Source organism: Quercus robur, chromosome 5 (assembly GCF_932294415.1).
Source record: "Quercus robur chromosome 5, dhQueRobu3.1, whole genome shotgun sequence".
Taxonomy (NCBI): Eukaryota; Viridiplantae; Streptophyta; class Magnoliopsida; order Fagales; family Fagaceae; genus Quercus; species Quercus robur.
This window is the reverse complement of record NC_065538.1, coordinates 59,698,251-59,716,985: the sequence shown is the minus strand read 5'-3', so window position 1 is coordinate 59,716,985 and position 18,735 is coordinate 59,698,251. Positions and strand designations below refer to the sequence as shown.

General features: G+C 36.1%; 1 protein-coding gene and 1 pseudogene across 1 annotated transcript; one reads left to right on the top strand and one right to left on the bottom strand.

Moving 5' to 3' along the window:
- Positions 1–1,292: 1,292 nt before the first annotated feature.
- LOC126726492 (prefoldin subunit 6) lies at positions 1,293–12,274 on the top strand. The gene is made up of 5 exons (XM_050431753.1): positions 1,293–1,460; positions 1,822–1,892; positions 2,189–2,313; positions 3,547–3,607; positions 12,031–12,274. Exons 1-5 carry the CDS (start codon positions 1,382–1,384, stop codon positions 12,085–12,087), a joined length of 393 nt encoding a protein of 130 aa, XP_050287710.1. The 5' UTR covers positions 1,293–1,381; the 3' UTR covers positions 12,088–12,274.
- A 1,285-nt stretch (positions 12,275–13,559) lies between these two features.
- On the bottom strand, positions 13,560–17,882 carry LOC126728458 (feruloyl CoA ortho-hydroxylase F6H1-3-like; annotated as a pseudogene).
- Positions 17,883–18,735: the final 853 nt, after the last annotated feature.

The window sequence follows — 18,735 nt, the reverse complement described above, 5'->3', positions numbered from 1 at the left end:
CGTCTACAAGAAATACTATAATTATTTGTGCAAGTTGAATGACATTACTACTATGTTTGTTTTGGGTGAAAAAACATATACGGAAAATATTTTATACTTGACAAGGATGTTTGGGTGGATTGGAAAATACGGTCAAATTGAAATCAATTTCAGTTTGAGAGAGAGAGAGAGAGAGAGAGAGAGAGAGAGAGAGAGAGAGAGAGAGAGAGAGAGAGAGAGAGAGAGAGAGAGAGAGAGAGCGTTTGGCGGATATGTCAGATTATAAATATTTTTCAGTAGCCATTTTACGTACAAACCAAACATTGGAAACTATTTTTTGGTGTATTTTCCAGAACACAACCAAACAACTGAAAATATTTTTCTTTTAAAAAAATATTTTCACCTGAATTTTTTTTTCATTGAGCTAAACATAACCTACATGTATTCGAAGCTTGTTTACGAAGTTGTAAATAAACATAAGAAAAAAAGTCACTTCAAAAAAAAAAAAATTTTTCATAAAGAACTAAACAAGCGATAGCATTCCTAAGTTAACTTTAACATAGAATTCTATATATCTTAACCAATGTATAAGTAATTTAGATTTCATTACTTCATCAAAACTTATATAGATAATAAAATAATGTTAGTGTAAGTTTATTAAAAGTTGATGATGTGGCAAAAATTAACCAATTACTATGGTACTACTTCAATTTTGTCACTATACCTTTCTCAATTTAGTCCTTTAGTCAATTTAATCCCATTTGTACAAGTATGTTAAGTGTTGACTAATTCCTTTAAAAAAAGGGCGTTGTTTAAGTCCAATTTTCGACATTGCAAAAAGAAACAATCTCTCTTTTTGGGTTTCTTTGTCAATTGATTTTATAGTGACAAGATATCTTAGTAATTTTTATCAGATTTGGATAAGGTGTAATACGTTAGTCGATGTAATAGCTATCAATGGATGAGATTAAGAGTTGAAAAAAATAACTTTCAATATCCACCCAATGAACAAAAAAGTAAAAAAAAGGTAAAAACGTAAAAATTGTTGTAAAAATATTTTGTGAGTGCGGAGGAATATTTGGACCTGATCCAAACCCATTTTTAATAATGAGTATTAAAATGTTTAATAAGAATTGTATAATGAGTTTCTCTATGAACTCTAGAGAAGAGAAGGTAAGAGGCAACTGTGTTACAAACTGACCCCAATAATATACACTTGGGCTTTTCAGCCCTATTAGGCCTAATCGGTTAATCCAACTTAGACCCACCCATATTCTGCCCCGACATGGGCCCATAGCAATTAGCAAAGGTCCCATTTTGCAAAATCGCTCAAAAACCCAAACCAGAGAACTCAGCAGCAGCGAGAGTCAGAAACCAGAAGAAGAAGAAGAAGCACACACAAATGTCTTCCTCAACCGTCCTTCGAGAGCTACAGCGCGATTTCGAAGCTAAGTCTAACGATCTCAGCAAACTCCAAAAAGGCATGTATTTTTTTAATTATATGGTATTAGTATTTACACCCAAATTTTGGGTTATCGATGGCTAGATTGAATTTGGTGTTTGTGAGAGATTAATGGGGTTTGTGTGATTAGGAAGATGGGCTCTCATATGCTGGATATTCTTTGTTGTACTTGATGGATTACTGTATTTCTTCAGTAACTAACGCTTATTAGTATGAGAAAATCCTCGTCTCAGCTGTGCAAGGCTATTTCATTACAGTAACACACTATGTGCTAATAAATTGATTTTTGTTTGAATATTTTTTTTTTAAATTTCAGAGTTTTTACTTTTTATGCACATGTCTGAAATTGAAGCACTCTAAGATGGTATATAATTTGTCAGATATTGCAAAGAATCATCAAGTGAGAAAGAAGTACACTATCCAGCTCGGCGAGAATGAGCTCGTCCTCAAGGTCTCTCTCCCTCTTTCTCATTTATTTATCCCTTTCCCTTTTTTAATATCTGTTTGTTTAGTAGGAAAGTGAAGGAAAATGAAGTTTTTAGCAGAAGGAAAGTGAAAATAAAAATTTTTAAGTTAAGTGAATCCTGTTGGGAGTATATTTTGGAAGTTTTACGCGATGCAATATTCCATAATGCTGATTAGGTTTGTCTTAGATTTGACTGAATGAAGGATTCTAAGGGTTTTGATTGCAAGCGAGCAAAGTGGTGAGATATCAATTAGGTTTGAACTCTTTGTTTGTGTTTGTAGGAGTTGGATATATTGAATGAAGATGCAAACGTGTACAAATTGATCGGTCCAGTGCTTGTGAAGCAGGATTTAGCAGAGGCAAACGCGAATGTGCGCAAGAGAATTGAATATATCTTGGCTGAATTGTATGCTTACTTTGGAACTCATTCTTGCAATCTTTGCATCTTTTAATCCACTAGTTGAAAAGTAAGATTTAGGGAACCATGAATTTTGGATAGATGGTAATAGGAAAATATAGATAGTAATTTTGGGTCATTTTCATAGTTAGTCCGTAGTAAGAGATTACTCCCTGGAAAAAAAAAAAACCGCACTTTATCCTCATAAATGATAACTTCATGTATCTTGTCATAATTAAAGTCCTTAGCTTCCTCATTTAGTAGTAACTAAAGTAACTAAATGCATTTTTAGATGTCTAAAGCTTGACTAGGAATGTAGGATATTTTATTGTAAAAAAATTTGTGCGAGTTAGTTTCCTGCCATTCAAAATATCTCACAGCAGAAAATTTTAATCAATGGCAGGCAAATCTCCTTAAGTTTGAATTTAACCCATTCGATGGAAAGAGTGTCTACACAATGACCAATGCAGAATATGATCACATAACATATTTCACATCTCTGTCATTACACTTCCTTACAACAAATAACTTGACGCATATTCTAATAAAAATGACATGGGAATTCATGCAGCCTGTAATTTTTTTTTTTTTGATTTTTTTTAATGCTTTTACTCACGTAAAGAATCATTTTTTTCAATGTTGTGCTGCTTATTTTGTTTATTTTGTAAGGAACTTGGAGTTTTCAGGTTGGATTGTTTCCTAATGTTATTTTTTATTTTATTTTACTCTCTCTCTCTCTCTTGATGCTTTCCACTATTACTTGGAACTGATATCCTATGATATCTTTTACTGGAATGCGCTATGTGGGGATGTAAGATTTTTCCAGTTCTGGTGGATGGTCTCACCTCTTATCAGTATAAATTTTTGGGTTTATTTGAAGAATATACTCTTGCATTCTAAAGTTCTCTGTACCATCAAATTTCTTCTTGCACATTTACAGGCACTGAAATATCCTTGGATAAATTGAAATCATTACTGCTTCACACCTTGTTTGAGTGGTCCCGGGCTTGGGGTTACTCATTGTACTTCTATATTTGAGTTTCATTCTTCTCTTAGATTTGATGGTTGATACTTTGTAATTGTTTGAGAATATTTGTGTTCATCATCGTGAACATGAAGTAGTTGTTCTTATTAATAAAGCTTCATTACTATTATAAAAAATGCGTCATTGTCATCATCATCATCTAATTATTATTGTTGTTGCTGCATGTATTTGACTGTAAAATTTTTTCTGCATACTAGGAAACGACTTGATGGGAATCTTCAAGACTTGGAGGAGAAGCAGAATAGCAAGAAAGAAGCGGTTTGTATTCTACCTTTCCACATGCACACACACATGCGCGGTTCTTACTCTAATATCATTAGTTTTTCAAGTTCATCATACTCATGATAATGGGTTGTTACCAGGTGAAGAATCTTAAAGCGTATCAAATTAAAAAAAATTGTTTTCAGAATGGAATTTGATGGAATATTTGGGAATTTGTGAAAACTGGAAGTTTATAGCTCATCACAACATATAAATATAAATTTATACAAACTCCAACGCCAAAATTCCATTTTTCTAGTTAGAAGCTTGCAGTGTGCAAGATTTTCTGGTGACATGTTATCTTGAACTGTGAATTAAATTTATAAAAATTCTTCTGTGATACTTGAGTAAAATAAATGTATGTTCCACTTGTCACATTTAGCATAAGAAGATTCACTTGTGGAGCATCCATAGTTGACCCCAAAATTTTGGGACTAAGGCTTTTTATTGTTGTTGTGGAAGGTAACTACTATATATATATGTATGCATATATGTATGTATTTATGTATGTATATTTGCAAAAATTAGTTGTATGGATTTGAAGTTCTTACTTGAACACTTAAGTGTTTGGTTTTCTTCAAGGTTAAACCATGATCTTGGGTGTCATTTATGCATGACGTTTAATATAAATGAAGGTTGTAGATTTTCCGTGGTTTAGGAAGTTGAATTTTATTTTATTTTTGATAAACAGCCCTAACAAACTTTCATTAACTAGAAATAGAAATACATTGGGCTACATCCATTCAAACTTGAACTGCTATACTGGGCGGAGTATCCTCTACCCAGATATTACACACATTCAAAATTTGGCTTGCCTAGCCATAATATGAGCTACAAAATTGCCACTCCTACGGGTATGGTTGACATCCCAGGCATTGAACTTCCTCAAACTCTCCAAAATTCCTTTGACCACTTTTCTTATAGAACTCGGCATCACACTCTGTTTCTCTAGGGAGTTTGTCACCAACAGTGCATCACTTTCAATAATGACTTCTTTTAACCCAAGGTCCCACGCAAGTGCCGCACCTTCCTCAACTGCCTTAGCCTCAACTTCCAAACCACCCAAAGGCAGCCCAAACTTCTTACTCAGAGCCCCCATTATTTCACCCCTTTCATTTCTAATAACCACCCCGACGCCACAGCACTTGATATCATCAAACGTAGCTCCATCTGTGTTAACTTTGTACCAGCCCTGTTTTGGTGGCCTCCACCTTGGCGGGTGTAGTGGTGTTCTGCGCACATGTTTGCTGCTTGGTATTCCTTTAAATATTCTATGGCTTCCTTCACAATCATCTCATAGCTTTTGCATTGTCCCCCATGTCTCACTTGGTTTTCGTTGTTCCATAGTCCCCATATAGTAGTTGCAAACAAATCCCAGTTAACCCCTACCCACCTATTTTTGATTTCCCACGCAATATCAATGAAATCACTTGGGGGGTCATGAAAATAAGGGAGTTTAACCTGGTACCGCACCACACAGCTTCGGCTATTCTGCAGCTCCATAAAGCGTGTACCGACGATTCCCCCAATCCACACATGTCGCACGCCCCATCCTTGCCAATTCCACGTGCTTTCAGGAACAGTTTTGTGGGCAGTATATTTTTACATGCTCTCCAAAAAAGATGTTTGATTTTGTTTGGACAGTTCAAACGCCATACAATCCTCCAAATGTCCCTCATCTCCGTGCTGTCTGAGCTGCCCCCTTCCTCTCCTCTACGACCTTCTACTTTCAGCACTTTTTGGGCCACATTGTATGCGCTTTTAACTGTGAATCTTCCATTTGATGTCCAAGCCCATATGAGGGAGTCTTCTAGTAGTCTAGCGCTGATAGGAATACTTAGAATCAGTTCAGCCTCATGAGGAAGGAACGTGTTTCTTACTTTCCCCACATCCCAACCCCTCTTATCTACATCCACCAAACTCGACACCAACTCCAATCCCGAGTGGGCGCCGACCGGGCTTGTCACTTTGAATGATTCCGAGGACGGAATCCACCTATCCTTCCAAATCCGTACCCCTTCCCCATTTCCTATGCACCATCTAGACCCTTTGTCAAGCACCTTTTTCGCTGTCCATATGCTTCTCCACACATAGGAAGGCCTACATCCCAACTCCACCTCACTAGCCATGCTATTTGGGAAATATTTCGCTTTGAGCATTCTATGGACAAGACAATTAGGATTTTGCTGCATCCTCCACCATTGTTTAGCAAGTAGTGCCAGATTGAAGGCTTTTAAGTCCCTAAATCCCATACCTCCCTCCGCCTTTGGAGTGCACAACCTCTCCCATGAGATCCAAGCCATTTTCCTTTCCTTATCTTTTTGGCCCCACCAAAAGTTCCCCATTAGGGAGTTCAGCTCTTTGCACAACGTGTTCGGGAGTTTGAAACAACTCATCGTATACGTTGGCGTTGCTTGAGCAACCGCCTTAATGAGAACTTCCCTACCGGCATGAGAAAGAAGCTTACCCTTCCAACCAGCTATTTCCTCCCTACTTGGTCCTTGATTCGATTGAAGGCCTTTCTTTTTCCCCTCCCCACAAGCAGTGGCAACCCCAAGTACTTTTCATGGTGTTGAACAACTCTAGCCCCAAACTTCTCCTTCACATATTCCTTTATCTCTTTGCTAGTGTTCTTGCTAAAATAGAGAGAGGTTTTTTCCTTGTTGAGTTTTTGCCCTGAATCCCCTTCATAATCCTCAAGTACTTTTAAAACCCTATCACTTTTAAGATAGTAAGTTTTGGTAGATTTAATAGAATTGTTAGAGATGTATGTGACAATATTATTGTTTGATTAGGGATTGTGGCAATTTACATAGTTCGTAGAAGTTTACTGAACTAAATTGAAAGTATTGGAGGAGGATTAGAGTGAAAGGATGAGGTCTCCCTCTCCTTGGAGAACACCATTTTTAACTCTCTCAACAGTGGACATATGTCGAAGAGGGAAGCAAGCTTGTTGAGAGTGGTTTTAAAAAGTAGGTCATTGACTTATTGTTGAGTGTCCTTGGCTGTAAACAAGGTACTCTTCCAATGAAATATTTAGGCCTTCCTTTGGGAGCTAAATTCAAGGATAAGACAATATGGAACCCAATTTTGGAGAAGATAGAACGGAGATTAGCAGGATGGAAACGTTTGTACTTATGCAAGGGAGGTAGAGTCACTTTGATTAAAAGCACTCTATTTAATTTACCCACTTATTTTCTATCTTTATTTCCTATTCTTGCTTCTGCAGCTAACAGAATTGATAAACTTCAAAGGAATTTCTTATGGGGTGTCGTTGGTTATGAACCAAAATTCCATTTGGTTAAATGGGTTACTGTCTGCACTCCCATTGCTTCGGGTGGTTTGGGGATAAGGAAGGTCAGACTTTTTAATGAAGCTTTGCTTGGGAAGTGGCTATGGAGATTTGGGATGGAGAGGGCTGCCCTTTGGAGGCAAGTGATAGCGGTGAAATATGGTTGTGGATGGGGTAGTTGGTGTACTAGGCCTACTAATGGTCCATATGGTGTTGGCTTGTGGAAAAATATTAGTCGAGGATGGCCTTCTTTTTCTTGCCACATTCTATATGATATTGGGGATGGGTCTAGGGTGAAATTTTGGCAAGACTGTTGGTGTGGTGAAACATCTCTTGCAGTTAGCTATCCTGAATTGTTTAGATTTTGCCGAGATCAGGAGGTTAATGTGGCTAAGATTATGAAGTTTGATAACGGAACCCTGTTTTGGGATGTAAGTTTCTTTAGGGGTGTGCATGCTTGAGAACTAGAGGCACTGGCCGGTTTCATGGATACCATATATGGTGCTTCGGTGAGAGGGTTTGGTGAGGATAAGATGTGCTGGAGATCTGATAGAGAGAAGGGCTTCACGGTTAAGGATTATTACAATCTCTTAGTGGGCTCTAATGACGATTGCTTTCCTTGGAAAAGCATTTGGAAACAGAAGATTTCTTCTCGAGTAGCTTTCTTTGTTTGGACTGTTGCCTTAGGGAAATGCTTAACGATTGACAATTTATGAAAAAGGAAGGTTTGGATATTGGATTGGTGCTATATGTGCAAGTGTAATGGTGAATCGGTTGATCATCTTTTTCTTCATTATCCGGTCACAATGGATACGTGGGCTATGGTGTTCGGTTTGTTTGGAGTGAGCTGGGTTATTCCGCAATCTGTAGTGGGGCTTCTAGCATGTTGGCAAGGCAGTTTTGGCTGTCATTGAAATGGGTATATGTGGTTGATGGTTCCCCATTGCTTATTGTGGTGCCTTTGGAGGGTGAGAAATAGTTGGTGTTTTGAAGATAAGGAGAGATCCATATCAGACGTGAAGCTATTTTTCTTTAGAACTTTAATGGATTGGTTGGCTGCTTTGTGGAACCAATCATTTTTATCTTTTCTTGATTTCTTAAATTCTTGTAATTTTTGTTCTTGATTGTTTGATCCCTTGTACACTCCATGTACTAGGGTGTTCCCCTTTTTTGATATCAATAAACTTTTTACTTATAAAAAAAAAAAGTAGGTCCTTGAGCTCATGCAAGTGAAAGAATGTAAAGGGGGTTGAGAGGGAGGAATGGGAGTGGAGGTGCACTTTTTTTGTTATTTAGTTGAAAGGATAGAAGGTAAAGGAAAATTAAAAGGATGGGGCTTCTTCTGCACCCGCCATTTTCAATGCTCCCAATGTGGACAGATTGGAGGAATGAAGGCTTGTTAAGAGGGTATGCGGTTGCCTCGCCTCCATTAGCCATTCCAATCAGGGTATAATGTTAAACTAATGTATCTGTTTTTCCTTTCTTCATCTTTAGGCTCCTATCAAACTTTACCTTCTTTCCATTTTCCCCCTTCTTCCCAGCAATCCTTTCTTGCCATTTATTTCAACCAACTTAAAACCTAGAAAGAGGGATGCATTTCATAGCCAATGGCTGATTTGTGATGTCAATTTTCAGTGTCCAGTTTAGAGTTCCAATAACCATGAAGCTAAGATGAAGGGCTTTTTATGCAAGTCTTGGTATGTTTTTCTGAAAATCTAATACTATATATAAATGCAAAAGCTTTTTCCTACAATTAAGGCTGTTCTGCCACATAGGAATAAAAGCCTATCTAACTTTCTGCCATGTTTACAATAAAAAAATGAAACATTATTCTGTTTCAGCAGTACTAAAACACTGTTTAACTTAATAAAATTCAATAAAACCGTTCAACTAAATACAAAAGCCCAAAAGGAACGAGAGAGATACAGAGAGGTTGAGAGTTTGTAAGGTGCAGAGAGAGAGAGAGAGACATCTCAGGGCCACCGCTGTCACTGTCCATCCCCAACCACCAGAAAACTGGCTTTCCTCAACCGTCATACTGCTGGAACCGTTATGGGTAAGGTTATTTTTAATAATAAAATACTGAAAATAAAATGGAATGACAGATTCTACTCAAAGAGAGATACCACCGCTCTAACGCCCCCTATCAGACGACCAAAACCACTACACAGAGACTCCACAAGGTGCGAATAGAGAGATCGTTGGTAAAGTTTTCTCTTTTTCTGTTAGGTTTAGGCTTGAGTACTTTGGATGGACTGGTTTCAATTCAGGTTTGATTTTAGATTTTGGTTTATATAATAAGTTATTTGGGTTAGAACTGGTTTGGTTTTGCATATTTGTGTTAGATACTTAGATTTGGTGTTGTTTTGAGTATTTGGGTAATAAGGTTAGAAAGGAATTAAATAAATGCACAGTGCAAATACAACAATCAATATTAAATTTCTCTGCAATTTCTTAACTTTATGCGTTATTTAAACAGATTATATTTTTGGAAGTTATCCCATTTTTTTCCAGTTAAAAACAATTTCATTTATCAACAGAAACAGGAAATTAGATGATGATTTGCCATAAATATTGATGTGTATATATTTTGTTACAATAAACAATAAGATTTGTTTATCTAGAACAGGTGATTGCTAAGGAGGCTTACATGCTGATACCTCACTGTAAAAATCTACATTTTTTTTTTCTTTCAAGGCTACGTGATTGTTCCTATTGTTTGTTTTAGAGCTTTTCTCAAGATTTGTCTGTTCTGTTAAGGGTAACTGGAACTCTCTCATATGTCATCTTAATCTCTTAAGGGGTATATAGGATGCCAATAGAATGAATTAATTGCTATATGGCAGATGCTACATGTGATCTTAACTATGCACAATTTCCCATGTCATCTTCAATTTGCTTATGTTATATGTAATTCCTTAACACACGTTCTCTGTTGAAAAAAAATTGTTTTGGCCGTCTAACATTGAATTAGATCTGTTATAGAAACGAAAATCTACTCTTAAAATTTGACTAAAAATATGAAATATGGTCTTAACCTCCGCAATACAGATAAATGCAATATAAACATTTCTAAGCCTTAACACTCTAGAAATTTGGACGTGGTAATAGTTTCCTAACCACAGTGGGAAGGTTGAGATGTGCACTCTCTTTAGCCTGATGCTGAGTTCCATGCTTTGCCTTCTCAACCCTCATTTTTGTTTTAAAGGACTAGTTTGATGTTAGCAGAATGAGCACAAGATTCTTTCTTCAATATCTCTGCTTAATTTTAGTAGAATTTCACTTTAGCCACTTATAGTAATAAAAAATAATAATAAAAATCTTCAACTAATCGAATAATTGATCAACATCCTAGGGAAAATAGGATTTGGGTGTATGCTTTTTGGGAAGTAGACTAACAATGAAGTATTTCTTGTGACTCAATGTGATTTTTCTTCAAACTTCTTCTTATTCTTGTAACTGAAAGCAAAAGTGAGGAGTTCTGCTTCTGTGGTTTACAAGTAAAAAACAAAAATCCCTCTCCTCCCAGCCAGAATTTCCTCATTTCTTTCACTGCTGCTCTGTTTGTTTTTGTTGATTATTGACTTTAGGGCGGAGTTGGCAAGTGTAAATTTTTGGAGAAAATATCTCTTGTAAGAGCATCCACAATAGTGGTGCTAAATAGCTATATTGCTATTTTAAGCACCACCAATACTTAAAAAGCATGCTGCAGTAGTGGTGCCATAGCTAAAATTTTTTAGTTTCTTGCTACAGTGCACAGCCATTAAAATTTTTTAGCTTCTTGCTACAGTGCACAGCCATTTTATTATACTTCTCTCTCTTCTCTCATTAATTTTTTTTTCTCTCTTTTTCTTTCTCTCTCTCTGGCTTCTCTTCTTTCTTCTTTTTTTTCCTTCTCATTTTTTTTCTCTCTAGCACCTCCCTCATCTCCTCTCTGCTTCGCCGGCCAGCTCGCCGACTGCAGTGGTGCTCATAAAATCCATATAAAAACCCACCAGATCGACACCTAGCCACCAGAAACAACACCGGATCGGACCACTGCCACTGAAGCAATGTCGATCCACCAAACCCATGGATCATTAAACCCATCCCAACGACCCACCACCGCCACCAACGACAGAACGCCCACCACCACCACCACTGCTTGCAATAAGCGACTCGCCAAAAACCCGCGCATCCACAACCACCACAAAACACAAACCCACATCACAAATCACAAACCCATGGCAGATCGGTTAGAGTAGAGAGAAGATCACAAACCCACGGCACAACCCACAAACCAATGCCACACAACCCACAACCCACAACCCACAGGATCCTCGAGAACTTCGATGAGTTTGTTTTTGGCGCTGGCGAGGAAGGTTTCGGGATGGTGATGGGTGGGAAGGAGAGAGTGACGATGAGACTTGTTGGGAAACGAAGGGAGAGAAGTGAGAGTGGAGAGTGGAGAGGCACGACACAGAGATAGAGAGAAAGAAAGAAATTAATAAAATAATGTAGTAGATATATTATTTTATTGTGATGTTTATATTATTTTATTGTGTTGAAAGCTAAAATAGACCAACTGATGTTGGCTGTTTTGTAAAGTAAGTAGGTAAAATAGATAAAGTAGCTTTTTATGGTGCCAAATAGCTAAAAAAATAGCACCACTGTTGTGGATGCTCTAATAAGCATACCAAGGCAACCACGTAAGAAGCCAAGCGAATACCATGTGGGAGGTTGGTGGGACCAACTTTGACAAGAGTATAAAATTGAATTACATGACATTCACTCATTAGTGTTGGCTTGTTATATGGCTGACTCGGTTGACCTGCCACAAGATATACTTTCTCAAAATTCTGATACCTAGTTGTTTACAAGTTTGTCTTGATGTTTTGTAGCTAAATTTTGCTACTTCAAATTTTCATTTTAAAGATTGTCTGAGAAATACTTTCTTTATGGTTTAGTCAAAAAATCTTTGTATACTCTGGTTAAATATCAGTGGTGCACACCATGCAATGTTGAAACCTTTTGTTCACTTATTGTTTGCTTGTTAAAATTTCAGCTATATATGTTTGTGTACTAATTCATCCAGTTTTGGTCATATATTTTAATGACATTAATTGTTTTATTGGTTGTCATCTTGCAGATCTTCAAGTTACAAGAGAGGATTCAGTCTCTCCAGGCTGGAAAAGCCAAAGCATAGTTTGCTTTCATATTAGTATTCACCTTTGGATTTTTAACATGTTTTATAAATCTCTGTGGATGCTTGGATGTAGATACTTGTTTCTAATTGAGGCTGCATTTCGTATTACAAACTCTTACTATTGTCATAGTCATAGCCGTTGTGGAATGTTAAAATTGTTTGTGATATCGATTTTTGTGTTTAGTTATCCTTCTTCCAAACTCTCTCTCTCTCTCTCTCTCTCTCTCTCTCTCTCTCTCTTGTATTTTATATTTTAAAAAAAGGGAATCTGGATTTGCTAAACGTTAAACGAAAACATAATGCTTTGCCATTAAACAGAATAATAATTGATGAATTATGCTTGAAACTGAAATGGGATATTCTCAGTTCTCACCCGTCAAATGTACTCTGCGTCTGCTATACCGTGGAATCAATATGCCTTGGACCGTTGTTGCTTTTGTTTTTTGTTTTGTTTAAAACCAAGAATTGTGCTAAAAACGCAGTTATAATTGGAAGTTATTTTTAAGTGAAGGGTCTGTAGGATTTAAAACTGATCAAGTTAGTGTGGCATCAAAATCTCCATTTTGTAATGCCTTGAGCCTTGAGGAGTTCAAACTACAGTTTTAGGGGACAGGGATTAAAGGACCCTTTGTTATCCATTTAATATGAGAATTGGTAATACCAAGAAGGAATGTTTGTTACAGTCATTTAATTTCTTAATGAAGAATCATTTTAGGAGGGTATTCAAATTGTATGCAAGGGTGGCCGAGACCAAGAGCAGAAAATGAAGATATATGCCTCTGATTTTTTGATAACCGAAAGCATAGTGGTGAACAAACAGATGCTTATGCAGAGGATTATATTGTTGATGTGATACTATCTAATGTGTGAGTCTCATGTGTTGTGAGAGTTTGGCTGTATACACCTGAATCATGTATACCATCTCTGAACGAGAGGAGCGAGAGCTGGTCAATAAAACCGGAGATAACAAATCATATGACATGTGAGATTGCAGGAACAAGCATTTAGCAATATACGGGAAAGAAAAGACTGGAGGAAAAGGCGAAAAGTTTGAGGGAGCAATTAAGGGTGATTGATATGCTTGGACCTTAATAAATCTAACATTAATGAGCCCTAACAGATCTAACATCCCTGTGCAAACTTAACGCGGCAAATTTAATACCAACTTGAATCTAGAGAGGGATTATCAAAAAAAAAAAAAAAAAACTTGAATCTGGAGAGAAGCATGATATTCATTAGAAGAGAAATGTTGAAGTTGGAGAGTCATGAAGGAGATGATGTCAAATGTGAGAGAGAGAGAGAGAGAGAGAGAGAGAGAGAGAGAGAGAGAGAGAGAGAGAGAGAGAGAGAGAGAGAGAGAGAGAGAGAGAGAGAGAGAGAGAGAGAAACTTAATCCTATTAGACCCAGTTTTATTTCATCAAAATTATTTCCATTGCAAAAGAACAACCTCACAACACACCTCAGAAAAACATCAAACTTTTGCAAATTCAATTGTGTTCTTCCCATCATGAGCCTTCCTAAAGAAATGCTTTACATAATTTGAATAAAGAACTTGCTTGTATAATGCTTTCTCAACCCTTACAAGCACTTCCGAGAAAGGACCTGATGCAATGTGGGCGTGTAGAAGCAGAATCTGTAACACACAATTACTACAACTCTTTCACGAAACCTAAATTCCACAAGAACAATAGGCTAGTAGGCAAAATAATAGAGAAAACATCTCTAACAAACTTTTATTAATCAATGCATAATATCAATAATCAACCCCTCTATAAAGAGTATTTATAGGAATAGAATTTCTCCTACTCCTTTTAGGAAAATAAATAATAAACCTATTTCTACTTGAGAAAGGAATCACAATTTAACTTGGAAAGGAAAAACAATTAAAATCCTAATTCAACAAGGAAAAAGAAAACAACATAAAATATTAAAATATTTTATTCTTCTTTAACCAATCTGCGGCGTCAGGACCAATCATGTCACATGGCCTAAGATTAACAAAAATTGGAATTGAAATCCTATTCTTGCCTCCATTGGCAACAATGCGATGCTCAATGCTCTTGTATCGACCATTGCTCATTATTTGCAATGCATCATCAACATTAATCACGAGGGGGCCACTTATGGGTGGATTATGAACCCAGCTATTGTTGTTTCCTCACACGTAGAGTCCGTCAATATCATCTTGAAGGAGGATAGTAAGGTTTGACACATTAGAGTGACGACCTACTCCCATTGTGAGCTCAAGATTAGGACATATGGGATAGTAGTTAAGGTTAATCCTCTTTGAACCCATTAAGAGAGATTCTTTTGTCTCATCAATTTCTTTCACATTTAACCTCTTCATTAGTGCCTCTAATAACCTTTTGATAACCAATTCAGAACTCCTCATGTATTCTAGAACTTGATCCCTAAAAGCAAACAACAATTAGTCCATTGATAAAAGTAATTTAGTTTACCAAACTAAAGCATGGACTAAATTGTAAATTGAATCCTTTTAGTTTGAAGTCATTTTGATTTTGTCCAAAAGTTTGGTGTGTAAACCCTAATATTATATAAGCCTATAATCTATATTGCTTGGTTGGGATGTAGCTAGGGACTAGGTATTTTGTAAGCATTGTGGGATGTTGGGTGCTAATTGGCTTGTGTGCGGGTGTCTATATGCGTTGGTTGCCGTGTGCCTCTCAAGAAATTGAAGGCAATGGTGGCTTGTTCAAGTTGTTATTTGCGCTAGGTAAGTGAGAAGTTTGGAGGTGAATTAATTAGGTATGGAAAAAAGGGTTTGACTAGTTTGAGATGGGTTTTTGATGGTGGTTCATGGTGACAGTGCATTGGCGAAACCAAGATTTTTGTTTGGGGGCTAAATTGTAGTATAACGTATTAGCCAAAACAAACCTCCACACACATGCATAAACACAAATACATATAAACCTTAATATTTTAATATTAGAGTAGGTTATAATTTATAGATATGTTGTATACAAAATTATCATCTTTTAAACTCCAATGAGTATAAAAAAGTTGTCTAGTTTGATATTAGACATACAAGAATATCAACAAAAGAACTTAGTATATCCTATAAAAATTATGCTTAGTATTAGTCTTTCATAGGATAAAATTCTTTTATAATTTTCGTAGTGAAATATGTAAAATTTTTATTTTCAATATATATTACAAATTTGTATACCAAAGTTAATAAAATTTATTTTATTTGAACTACTAAAGTTTTCAAACACATAAATGATCCAAAATTTTAATAGATACAAGAGCAATTTTTACAATAAAAGAAGAAAATTGAGAAAACATAAACTACCTTGTCTTTATAACTATTAGACTAATTAGCAAATTCTTTTGTTTATAAGAGCATTATTGGACTAAGTCAAATATTTGGGGGAGGGGGGCAGAACTCCTATTATTTTGAAACTAAATCTGTATTTCATAATTATACATACTATAAAAGATTTTTAAAGGCACCAACCTTGGCTGTGGCTCCGCCCCTATGAAAGTGGCTTTAGTTTTGAAATAAGACCAACAAAGGTGGTTTAGATAGGGTACCCTGGTTGTGGATGGTGGTGGCTTTTGGTGTCCATATTGCCTCTAAAGAAAAATGAAAAATGAAAAACAAAAAATTTAAAAACAGAAAATGAAGAAAAAATAACAATATTTTTTACTAAAAAAGATTTTTTTTTTTTGGAAATGATTTAATTAAAACAACACAATTTTTAAATAAATTGAGGTGACACTTACACTCAATAGTATTGAGTAGAAATAAAATAACTCAAATTAAAGTATCATATAACTTTAAGCGGTCACAATCCAAACTTGTAAATTTTAAACAACAAAAGACTAGAAAGAATAGACATTGTTTCCTAGTGTTGCTCCTATGGACCTCAGCGATGGTTTGAATGAGAAGAGAGGGAAAGCAAATGGAACCACTAGTAATAAGAGCATACTAGAAGATACACCTATATATAGGAATGGTATGAACATGAGAGATAGGAAAGATGTTATGGCAAGCAATCCTAAAAATCAAGTAGTTAAGCTTAGTTAACTCATGAGAATGGAGTAGATAGATCTTCCACAGAGAAGAGACATGACATCATCAAGATGAGGAGACACATTGAATGGATAGGTTGGTCTATGAACAAGAGGTGCAGAAAGAGCTTCAAATACTATTTTCTTAGGAGTTACCAGTAATAAGAGCATACTAGAAGATACACCTATATATGGGAATTGTATGAACATGAGAGATAGGAAAGATGTTATGGCAAGCAATCCTAAATATCAAGTAGTTAAACTCAATTAACTCATGAGAATGGAGTTTAGGCTCAGAACCCCAAGAGATAGATCTTCCACAAAGAAGAGATATGACATCATTAAGATGAGGAGACAGTGAATGGACGTGTTGGTCTATGAACAAGAGGCACAAAAAGAACTTCAAATACTATTTTCTTAGTTATTTGAAATTCCTCACCTCGAATCCAAGTAGTCAAGAAGTGACCACCAAATGAAACAGAGTGGATAGAGAGATTCAAATAGAATTCTCTAATCAAGGCAGCAGAAGGAGACACTAGACTAGTACAAAGAGGCAACCAGCTCCTAGACTCTAGATTTTGTTTGAAAAACAAGTCTAACTCATCTAGGTTACTCTGCCTTTCGTTCTAGATAAACCTATACTTAACCAAAGTCTCAAACTTTTGAGTATTTGGAAGAGTATGAAACCTAATTTGATCAAGTTCCTCATCAGAGGTAGAAATGGACCCTACAACTCTTTTGGCTTTGATTTTGACATTTGTTTTATCTTTCTGTTGGCGCAAACACAATAATAATGGAAACAACACAAAGAGAAACTGAATAATACGTTGAATACTATTAATTTAAAGAGAGAAATTACACAACACTATTTGGACTAAGGCACGACACTCGCTCTCTTTAAGGAGATTCAAGCCTTTGGTTGGCTAAACTTTGTAACCGGTGCAGACCTTCTCTGACTTGTCTCCCTCAGGATACAACAGCCCAAAAAATGTTTTATGGCTAGAACAACTTCTGCACAAAGTGTTCAAGTCCAAAGCTCCACCAGAAGAACACCTTTCCTTGGCCCGAAATTTCTCAAGTATTTAGGAATATTATTGAATTCACTCTCTCACACAATACACTTTGCTTTTAACTATTTTCTTCATTCACTCTTGATATGAAATTAGTCCATAGCATAGCCGTATATTATATATAGTCTTCCAACCCTTCACATAACCTACATGTTATTTATTAGTTTATAAATCTTTTCTTAATTTATTTAATTTAACTTACATACAAGTAACTCTTTCTTTAACAAATTATAACTCATTTCTATATTCATCTTCGGTTATTTTGAGTTTCAACATATTTAATTTAAAATGTACTAACATTCCCCCACTCATTTTAATATTAAATTTGGAAAATGAGAGATTACCGGGCAAAGAGGGATTATTATGCATCATGAAGGTGTGCTCTGCATTGAACCTTCGCTTAGTGAAACAACAATCTCTACTCCAAAGTCAATAGTAGTCTCCAACTTGAACTATGATTGCTTAAGGGAAATAAAGTATTACTGCTCACACATAATGATCCAAGTGTTGACATGAGCTTTTATAGCTAGCACTTTACTGCTGTGTGTTGATCCCAGTTTCATGAGTGTATTTGAGATTAAGTCCAAATCTCATAGGGAGCGGCCCTACCCCCACACTCACATAGGTGAAATTTTGTCAAGGATGCTCCGTAATTCTGACACCCCACTCATACGAGCTACAAATTTCATTAAGAGTTTTTTACTCAACCTTTCCACATTACAAGATAAATGCACTTACATCATAGGGATGAACAATTAAAAAAATATTTACAAAGTAAATAATTAAAAAAAATGAATAGTCCATTTCTTACGACCATCGTATGATTCGTTTTTCCCATTGAACCCAATTCTCAGGATCTCTTGTCCTTGGGTTGGGTATCCTTATACATCGCTCATGGTTCTATGGATTTTAGTCCCATCCCTCTTGATGTATTCCAGACCCTATCTTTTGCCAAGGCCTTGGTAAATGGATCTGCAAGATTATTGTTAGATTTAATATAATCCACAGTTATGATGCCATTACTCAAATAAGATCGCACGGTACTATGCTTTCTTTTTATAGGTCTGGATTTACCATTGTAATAACGGTTTTTAACTCTACTAATTGTGGCAGTGCTATCACAATGAATTAATATAGGTGGAATTGGCTTTTCCCAAAGTGGAATTTCATATAACAAATCTCTAAGCCAATTTGCCTCTTCACTAGCTGAAGCTAATGCTAGTAATTCAGCTTCTATTGTTGAATTAGCAATTACAGTTTGCTTTTTAGATTTCCAACAAATAGCACCACTCCCTAAGGTAAAAATATAATCAGTGGTAGAGAGAGAATCACCTAACAAAGTATTCCAATCGGCATCACTAAAAGCTTCAATCACAGCAAGGTACTTTTTATAAAATAAGCCATAACTTTTGGTACCAATTAAATATCTCATGACTCGCTGAATAGCTAGCCAATGATCTTTACTAGGCTTGCTAGTAAATCTGCTAAGCACTCCTACTGCATATGTAATGTCAGGTTTAGTATAATCAGTAGCATAACGCA